This window comes from Gossypium hirsutum, chromosome A02 (assembly GCF_007990345.1).
Source record: "Gossypium hirsutum isolate 1008001.06 chromosome A02, Gossypium_hirsutum_v2.1, whole genome shotgun sequence".
NCBI classification, from domain to species: Eukaryota; Viridiplantae; Streptophyta; class Magnoliopsida; order Malvales; family Malvaceae; genus Gossypium; species Gossypium hirsutum.
Genome location: NC_053425.1, coordinates 100,562,491 through 100,573,090, shown reverse-complemented (window position 1 = coordinate 100,573,090; position 10,600 = coordinate 100,562,491). Strand labels below are relative to the sequence as shown.

Genomic DNA, 10,600 nt, shown 5'->3' with positions numbered 1-10,600 from the left:
AATTGATTAACTTTTCATATTTGGAGTTGACAACTTATTGTAACAAAATATTTGAATTTTAAATTGTGCTGATATTGTAGATATATGAAAACTCGACTTTAAAGACCAATCAATTTAAAGAAGTTATCATTGGCTATTGGATAGGCTCAAATCAAACAATTAAATCTCTTGGATTGTGGAAAACCAATTGGGGTTCCATTGAAGATTTCTTTGAAAAATGAATCTCTAATAGTTCACTTTACTTTAGTATTTATTAGTATATTGCTTTTGTTGTTTTGTAGCTACTATTATTAAGGGTTAGATTGTAATTGATCACTAGTATGTTAGCAAATCTTGAAAAACTCCAATATATTGTGAGACTTGTATAGGTTTTGTACGAGAGCATAAAAAACAATTTATTGTCTATTGAAGAACTTATTTGTGAGTGCCTTTGAAGAATAAATTACTTATGCTTATAGCTTAAATTCTTAAAAGGGTAACTTAGATGTGAGGTCTATGCACTTGGAAAGCCATGAGATTTGATCACTTATTATATTGTGAATTAAAGATAGTGAAATTGCTCGCTAAACAGACTTCACATATTTAAAAGAAAAAAACCAAATTATGTCATTGTTTACTTTATTTACTTGTTTATCGTAATGACTCTTTGGTGTGGAAGACAATTACATTAAAAAAAATTATAATCATAATTTATTAATGATTTAAAAAATAATATTATAAAGTATATATATATATATATAGTATTAGATAACAGCTAGGTGCATTGGGTAGCCTGCTCTTTGCGTGTTTTTGTTAGGCATGTACTAGAAAAAAGTGACAAAAAAAACTAATCATATATCTTTAATTTTTATCTCTTTTTTCTTCTTTCACTTACAATCTGGTTGTTGATCAAAATGGCCAGTTGAAGATATAAAATTTTTTTCCTGTAATCTCAATAAATAAAACAGGAGTCCAAAATTTTGGTAAAAGACATCAAATTTTGTTTTTTTTGGTTTTAGAATTTCAAGGCAATTTGATTCTGAAGACTTAAACTAAAAATATGTAAGTTTTAGTTAAGCAGGGAATAACATTTTCATATCGAGCTTTGACTGGACGTTACTTTATCAAAGATGAGATCAGTTACCCAAAAAACATGAAAAAGGTCTAAATCCCTCGGTTTCCATGATGTTAAAAAACAAAGAAATGTCTGTAAATCTTAATATTATATTGTTTTTACTGAAGCCTTTTCCAAGTAGGTGTGTTGTTCATAAAAATATTGGTTAATAAAAAAATAAAATAACTCCACCGACAGTGTAATAACACATGTGGCATGAGATGCACAGTATCTGACCAATCTCACATGAAAATGACTTGATGTGGACCCACTACATTTACAATAAAAGTCACCTTGAACTATTTAATTTTTTAAAATATAGAATTTTGTCGGCAAAAGTTGTGATTTTTAATTTTGTTAGAGTTTTTAGGGTTTTATAATTAAATAAAAAAACCCTACTGTTTTACTATAATAATGTATATACGTAGTAACGTATAACAGTTTCTTTTAAGAGTTTTAACTACTGTTTTACATAAGTATATCAACTGATTAAATATATAATAAAAATACATTTTTAATATCTAGAGTATCTTGACTTATACTTTTAAGCTGAAACCTTTTTTTTTTATGAAAAAATTGTATTATATATTATTCATTTATGCACGTTTTGTTGAAGAATATTTTAAATGATATTCTTTAGTATAATAAATTATATTGTATTATTTAAAAAAAAAGAAGAAGAAAAAAGTTATACACAGGAATTCAACTTGATTGGTACAAATTATTATAACTGAATCAATAACTCATTGATTTAAATGTTAATTTTTTAAAAATTAGGTAAGTATTAGAACTCATGAATTTAATTATATAATATTATCTTTAATTTAAAATATTAAAATAATAATTTGAGAACCACAATCATAAATTTCGACAATAATATAAATATGAAAAATATTAAAATAAAAAAATATTTTTTGATAAACGAGTTTATTAAATTAATGCATTCTAATTAATCTATAAAAAAGATAATACTAAAGCTATGTGCGAAATAGTTTTAAAAAAAAAACAAGCAGGCAGTAGGATCTATTTACGCATTATTATTTTTTGCAATCTACAGGTCTACGAGTATGCTTTTTTTTTTTTAACTAAATATTATTCTTTTTTTTATTATCATCATTATTATTTTATGTAATCCAATCCAATGATGGATTAATGATATCTGATACGATTTTACTTATATTTATATTATCAAATTCATGATAAATTTATTAAAATGACATTCGTTCGAAAAAAAGAGAGAAATTTTGATCAGATAAACCATAGTTATCTGAAGATTTACTTAAATACATATTTTTACAAAAAAAAAAGATTACTAAAATATTTAATAAGTAATTAACATAAAAGTACCAAATCATTTTATATTTAAAGAATATATATTATCAATAAAAACATTCTCAATATGAAAAATAATCCCATTTTTAATGTAAAATATTTTCCCCCATGGAACACTTTGCTTTGAATAATTATTGTCTGTCCACCAACTATGGTGGGGGCAACATACCAGCGCCACCATCCTTTTATGGGCCCCACCACCATTGCTAGCTAGCTTTTATCTTGCTGTCTTTTTTTCTTTATTGGGATTTTTTTTGTGTGTTTTTTTTCGTATATGTTATATTTGAGATAAGTATGGTTTTTCATCTTCATTGTCTATCTCTAGTTTAATGTTGTTCTGTTTTCCTCTCTGTGTGTCATCTCCTCCTTTGTTACGCGTCTACATTTCAACACTCTTTTCTCTCTCTCTCTCTCTCTCTCTCTCTCTCTCTCTCTCTCTCTCTCTCTCTCACTCATTGGCATTTTAGATTGAGACCAAAGTAGCAAACTTGGCTTGCTTCTCAATACAAAAGCCTACACCTTTTTGCTCTTTTCCATTAAATTTTATTATATTATTATTATATCATCCAAAGTGGGTTGTTTTTTTTTTTTTTTCGGTGGAGTTGTGATTGGGTTTCGTGTGATGAGAGGTGAAGGGACCAATATTGGATCTCTTCAAGGAATTCGATGTTACTAAGACTTGACTTCATTTGGTGAAGAAGAGACCCAGTTTTCCCTCAGTTTGTGTTATTGTTGTTGCTATTAGTGATTTATGGACACTGGTGGTCGACTCATAGCTGGTTCTCATAACAGAAACGAGTTCGTGTTGATCAATGCAGATGAAAACGCAAGAGTAAGACGCTCCAAATCTCCAAAAGAAGGACAAAAAAGAAAAAAAAATAGCTTTTGTTTTTGGCTTGATTTGGTAGTTTAGGACTACCCATTTCCTTAATTTGCTCTTTTACGAAATGGGTTCTTTTTTTAAATGATCTGAGTTTCTCTAGGTAGGGTTTTATGGCTTTGTTTGATTTACACAGTTTGGTGCCTTTTTCTTGCTGTTTTGAGTCGTAAATCTTTTAAATCTTGTATGTTGAGCTGTTCGAGTGTTGCTCCGTTAATAGGCATTTCCTTAAAAATGGGTTTTTTGGTTGTTAATTGTATGAGTTGTGATTTTAGCCTGGCTAATATTCTTTGCAGTCGAGATATTTGTTTAGATTCCTGGGAATTTGGCACGATTTGGAAGAAAGCATAAGATTCTGTGATTGTGGTGGACATGTCGGTCACGCCAAACTGTTTAAATTCTTCTGAAAATTCCAAATCTTTTGGAATTTTGACAAGTGGATGTTGTGAATTCAAAATGCTGAGTGAGCTCTGCATTTGTTGGAGATATTGATGTAAATCCTTGATGAAGTAGCTTATAACTTTTTGTATTTCTCCATCGGGATATGGGGAATGAAGCTATTATAAAACATGTTAATTAAATCTTGTCTTTTCATACTCCTCCATCTCTCTTCCTGTTCTTAGTTTCATATGAACTTGCAATGGTTTCATATGGGGAGTGAATAAATTCCTTATATCTGCAATTCTGTTTTGTTTTTCAAAATCTTGCATTGCATCAAAATGTTGCATAGTAAGTTGAAATGAAAATTATAGAATTTTCTTCAGTCGTTTTGGTTTCTTCTGGATTTTTTGTGTTGACATATTTCATGATCAGGAGCTGATTTTGATCTTGTTATGGTTGGGGTTTGTATCAGATAAAGTCTGTGCAAGAATTGAGCGGACAAACATGTCAGATCTGCGGGGATGAGATTGAGATTACAGTGGATGGAGAGCCCTTTGTTGCCTGCAATGAATGTGCTTTCCCGGTTTGCAGACCCTGCTACGAGTATGAGAGAAGAGAGGGTAACCAAGCTTGCCCTCAGTGCAAAACCAGATACAAACGAATCAAAGGTGAGATTGTTACTGTAATGTAAGGTCGACATTGGCAGCCAACAATGGCTTAAGAGTGTCACTAATTAGAGATGTAAAATTCAGGCAGTCCTAGGGTTGAAGGTGATGAGGAAGAAGATGACATAGATGATCTGGACAATGAGTTTGACTATGATGCTTCGGACCCTCTACAGGTTGCTGAGGCCATGCTCAATGCACGCCTTAACACTGGCCGTGGTACCCACCAAAATGCCTATGGAATGCCTGCATCTTCAGAACTTGATTCTTCTCTTCCTAGCTCTCAAATTCCTCTCTTGACCTATGGTGAAGAGGTAAGTGTCTCATACATATTTAAAAGAGTTTCAAACTATACTGCATTATGTTTTTACACTCAACTGCTAAAACAGTATTATGTATAACAACTCTTTTATTGTTTTAGGATTCGGAGATTTCTGCTGATCATCATGCTCTCATTGTACCCCAATTTATGGGCAATGGAAATAGAGTTCATCCAATGCCTTGTAGTGATCCATCTGTACCTTGTAAGTCACTATACCTCTCTTTGTTACCAACTTTGAGTTAATTGTCTCTCTAGTCTTGGACCTTAGTGTTTCCATTTCTGCAGTGCAACCTAGACCTATGGTTCCTAAGAAAGATATAGCAGTATATGGCTATGGAAGTGTCGCATGGAAGGATAGGATGGAGGAGTGGAAGAAAAGGCAGAATGACAAACTTCAGGTAGTTAAGCACGAAGGAGGGAATGATGGAGGAAACTTTGATGGAAAGGAGCTGGATGATGCTGATTTGCCAATGTAAGTGACTGCTTGAAGTTTGTTATTTGACTGTTGATATTTGTGTCTACAAACATTGACAGTTTTTAGGCTGTTTTCTTTGTCATTTAACAAATGGACTTCCTTTTCAGGATGGATGAAGGCAGGCAACCACTTTCAAGGAAGTTACCGATTCCTTCAAGCAAGATAAATCCATACAGAATGATTATCATACTCCGTCTTGCAATTCTTGGCCTATTTTTCCACTATAGACTTCTGCATCCAGTCAGGGATGCGTATGGCTTGTGGTTGACATCTGTAATATGTGAAATATGGTTTGCTGTTTCATGGATTCTGGATCAATTCCCTAAATGGTGCCCTATAGAACGTGAAACATATCTTGATCGCCTATCTCTGAGGTTTGTGGTGGTGCATGCAGCTTATTAAATTCAGATTTCCAAATGCATTTTAACTTTCGTTCATGTGATTTTTGGTGTCACTTTCCTTTCTAATTTTACCTTTTTGGACAGGTATGAGAAAGAAGGGAAACCGTCAGAGTTGGCTAGTGTAGACATTTTTGTGAGTACAGTGGATCCAATGAAAGAACCTCCACTGATCACTGCGAACACTGTTCTGTCCATCCTCGCTGTTGATTATCCTGTCGATAAAGTTGCATGCTATGTATCAGATGATGGTGCTGCCATGCTTACATTTGAAGCTCTCTCTGAGACAGCTGAATTTGCTAGGAAATGGGTCCCTTTCTGTAAAAAGTTCAATATTGAGCCCCGTGCTCCAGAGTGGTATTTTTCTCAGAAGATAGACTACCTAAGAAACAAAGTCCATCCAGCTTTTGTCAGGGAAAGGCGAGCAATGAAGGTGTGTGACTTCTTGCCATTCATTGTAGCATATGTTTGACCTAATTTATGTTTTGATTTCTACAAATCATCTGCCGTTTCTAATCAAGCAGATGTTGAATTTAGCAATTATTATTTTTTGCTTTTGATAGCATCAAATGCTTTATTTTTATAGTATATTATTTGACTGTGCAGAGAGAGTATGAAGAATTCAAAGTTCAGATAAATGGTTTGGTTGCCACGGCACAGAAGGTTCCTGAGGATGGTTGGACAATGCAGGACGGAACTCCATGGCCTGGAAACAATGTTCGTGACCATCCTGGCATGATTCAGGTCAGATGGCATTGCATTTCCTTGCTTTGTTTTTGTCATTATATTTTGAAGTACTTTAAGTGCATAAGAATTGATGGGTGAAGGGAGAGCTTTTACTGAGGAGGATTGATGTAGTTCATTCTTTGATGCCTCCTCTTAATTCTGTGTTACATTGGAGACTTGCAGCATTATGTGTTGTTGGGAAAAAAAGGTTATTTATTTTATGCGACTTTTGAAAGTAGCTTGCAATTAGGACTTGGTTCATCTTTGATTCCTCTTATGTGCATGGCCTGTTGTTCATCTCATTGAATTTCTTATTTACACCCCATAACTTTTTTTTTTCTCACAGGTTTTCCTGGGTGATAATGGTGTTCGAGATGTGGAAGGAAATGAACTACCTAGCCTAGTTTATGTTTCTCGTGAGAAGAGGCCAGGTTTTGAACATCATAAAAAGGCTGGGGCTATGAATGCTTTGGTAAGGCACAAGTTCTATGTTTTTTCTGTTTTGTTCCCTTTTGGTGTTTGGCACATGGTGTTAAACTTATGAATTTGCTTTGTGTGTAATGAAGATACGAGTCTCAGCTGTCCTTTCAAATGCTCCTTATCTGCTGAATGTTGATTGTGATCACTATATTAACAATAGTAAAGCACTTAGAGAAGCCATGTGTTTCATGATGGACCCAACATCCGGGAAAAAAGTTTGTTATGTGCAGTTTCCTCAAAGATTTGATGGAATTGATAGACATGACAGATACTCAAATCGCAATGTTGTGTTCTTCGATGTAAGTTTATTTCATTTCTTCTCGGTTGATTATCTGTTTTCTTCTTTTATCTTCCAAATCCCTAATACTGTAAATTGAAACCAGATCAACATGAAAGGATTAGATGGCATACAAGGACCAATATATGTGGGAACAGGGTGTGTTTTCAGAAGACAAGCTCTTTATGGTTTTGATGCGCCAGTTACAAAGAAGCCTCCTGGTAAAACCTGCAATTGTTTGCCAAAATGGTGTTGCTTTCTATGCTGTTGTTCTAGAAAGAACAACAAAAAGAAGCAAAAGAAGGAGAAGACAAAGAAGTCTAAGCAAAGGGAAGCCTCAAAGCAGATACATGCTCTTGAAAACATTGAAGGGGCAATTTCAGGTAATGGTTCACTTGCAAGGACTGAAACTGACAATTTCAGTATTCTTATTATTTTTTTATGTTGTATTTTTAGTACAACACTCTAAACGAGAATCTGTGTGCACCATCAGAGTCAAACTCTCAGTCATCAGTGACATCTGAAATGAAATTGGAGAAGAAATTTGGTCAGTCTCCTGTTTTTGTGGCTTCGACTCTTCTGGAGGATGGAGGAGTTCCTCAAAATGCTAGCCCTGCTTCATTACTGAGAGAAGCAATCCAAGTCATAAGTTGTGGTTACGAAGATAAAACAGAATGGGGAAAGGAAGTAAGTATAAACTGGAAAATGAATCTGAATACTTCATATAGATTGCTTGTAACTTATTGGTATCTCTTAATCATTAAAACTTTCAACTTTTGAACCAGGTTGGCTGGATATATGGCTCTGTGACTGAGGATATATTAACAGGATTCAAGATGCACTGTCATGGCTGGCGATCTGTGTACTGCATACCTAAAAGACCTGCTTTTAAGGGTTCAGCTCCTATTAACCTCTCAGATCGTCTGCACCAAGTTCTACGTTGGGCTCTTGGATCTGTTGAAATTTTCTTGAGCAGGCATTGTCCCATTTGGTACGGTTACGGGGGTGGATTGAAATGGTTGGAACGGTTTTCCTACATAAACTCAGTCGTATATCCATGGACCTCCATTCCCTTGCTTGTTTACTGTACCCTTCCAGCTATATGTCTCCTTACCGGGAAGTTTATTGTTCCTGAGGTAAGCTATCCTGATATTAAAGCAGTGATAACTGATAACTGTTCCATCTACCTATGCTGGCATCATAATTGAAGCTTTATATCTGTAGTTGATTGGTCAACCAACCTATTTTGTTGGATTGCCTTGTTCCCTAAGTTATAGTTTGTTGGTATTTTATCTTGTACCTATTATATGGCCTTGTCTAACATGGAATACTGACTCTCCTTTGCAGATTAGCAACTATGCCAGTCTAGTATTCATGGGTCTCTTCATATCAATTGCTGCAACCGGTATTCTCGAGATGCAGTGGGGTGGTGTAGGAATTGATGACTGGTGGAGAAACGAACAATTCTGGGTGATTGGAGGTGTATCATCACACCTCTTTGCCCTCTTTCAGGGTTTACTGAAGGTTCTGGCTGGTGTCAGCACAAGCTTCACCGTGACCTCTAAAGCAGCTGACGACGGTGAATTTTCTGAGCTTTACCTCTTCAAGTGGACATCGTTACTCATCCCTCCCACCACCTTATTGATCATAAACATAGTCGGCGTCGTGGTTGGAATCTCAGATGCCATTAATAATGGGTATGATTCATGGGGCCCATTGTTTGGGCGACTATTTTTCGCCTTTTGGGTTATTATCCACCTCTACCCCTTCCTCAAGGGTCTGCTTGGGAAACAAGACCGAATGCCAACCATTATTTTGGTTTGGTCAATCCTGCTGGCCTCGATCTTGACACTTATGTGGGTCCGAATAAACCCATTCGTCTCGAAAGATGGCCCTTTATTAGAAATTTGCGGGCTGAATTGTGATGACTAGGAGCATTACTTGAATGAAGCAGTAGCTTTGGCTCTTGAGTTGTGAAGTTTGTTGCACAAGGCATTTATTTGTGCTGAATGGTTGAGGTAATGCTTACATGAGCAAAGCAAAAATTTTGTGGGAGGCAAATTATAGGTTGGGCTGATTGTAGATATGGGGCGGGGTGGATGACACATTGTTCTTTGGTTTACAGTGTTTTTTTTTTTTTAGTATTAATTCTTTTATTAAAATTTGCATGGGTTTTAGGTCTTTTTTTTAATGTATTCTTTTGGAGGGTCTGTATTCCTAAAGTTTACATGGGATAGGGTATCTCAGAATTTGTTTCCCATTAAAATATCCTCAATTCTATTGGCATAATCTAGACTTATGGAGTATGTTCAATCAATGTGTACTCTTATAAATTGATATTAATGAATAATAACAGAACTATATTTGTTCCCTCATTTCCCTGCTATTTATTTTTTTTTCTCTTAGTAAAACTTGTATGGAAGGTTTATTTTTACTATAATTCTTATGGAGTATGTTCAAGCACTATCCACTTCTTATGTACTTTTTTGTGTGTGTGTGTGTGTGTGTGTTTGGTCACCATTTGTTTTCTTCATCCATTTCGATCCCTAGGTTTTTGATGGTTAAGTCAAAGCAAGAACTTAAGCTTAGGTGTGGTGATGATTAAATCGAGAAAAGCCATTTCAGATGGTAGTTATGTAGTAGATATTTAATGGAAAATACAGTAAATCATAAACTCAAAATATCTTAAAGAAAATAAAATTAGTTTTTTATATACAAACTGTTAGACAAGATGCAACCTTGATTGAAATTTTAAATCCTTCAATCAACACTTTTATTCTATTTAATTTCACTGTGTAAATAGAAAATGGGATAAAAAAAAGTGTGTCCGTTTTCAGACATTATAACGTCTGGCATAATTTTCAATTTTTTTACAGTCCCAATGCCAATTTTATTAATTGTAAATTCACTTAAATTTTTTCAATATCCCAAAAAAGTGTCAATTACATGAACATTTTAAACATTTATCAGCATACATCTTATGGATTACTTGAAAGTCTCATCCTTATAATATGTTCTCTATATGTCTTTGGGGGCAATCCTTTAGTTAATACTTAATGGATCAGCAAACATAAGTTTAGTACTAATATTTTTAATGGACACTTTTTTGTTTTTGGACTTTTTCTTTAATAACTAAGTAATTTATATTCATGTGTTTATATCCACTTGAATACTTACCATTCTTAGAGAAGAAACAATTGCAGTATTATCACAATATATTCTCAATGGCTTGGCAATTGAGTCAATTACACCAAGTCCTGAGATAAAATTTCACAACCACAAAGCAAGACTCGAGGCTTCAAAACAAGCTATACGTTTAGCCTCCATTATGGATGAAGATTACTTTATACTTCTCCACGAGATTGCCACATCTGCCAGCATAAATACAAAGCTAGAAGTTGACTTTTAGGTGTCGAGGCAACCCTGAATCTGAGTATCCAACAACCTTTAATTGTTCCGATCTTCTATAAGTGAGTATGCAATCCTTTGTCCCTTGAAGGTATCTCATTACTTTTTTTGTTGCTTTCCAATGTTCATAGCCTGGATTACTTTGACACCTTCCCAACATTCC

The 10,600-nt window shown here is 34.3% G+C and overlaps 1 protein-coding gene across 1 annotated transcript; it reads left to right on the top strand.

The window, feature by feature from the left end:
• The first annotated feature begins 2,674 nt into the window (after positions 1–2,674).
• LOC107925040 (cellulose synthase A catalytic subunit 2 [UDP-forming]) lies at positions 2,675–9,404 on the top strand. Its single transcript, XM_016855610.2, has 14 exons — positions 2,675–3,257; positions 4,159–4,354; positions 4,439–4,665; positions 4,773–4,875; positions 4,959–5,145; positions 5,256–5,522; positions 5,634–5,979; positions 6,153–6,290; positions 6,619–6,744; positions 6,839–7,051; positions 7,136–7,412; positions 7,523–7,716; positions 7,815–8,165; positions 8,377–9,404. The coding sequence occupies exons 1-14, from the start codon at positions 3,177–3,179 to the stop codon at positions 8,959–8,961; spliced, it is 3,291 nt and encodes a 1,096-aa protein (XP_016711099.2). The 5' UTR covers positions 2,675–3,176; the 3' UTR covers positions 8,962–9,404.
• Positions 9,405–10,600: the final 1,196 nt, after the last annotated feature.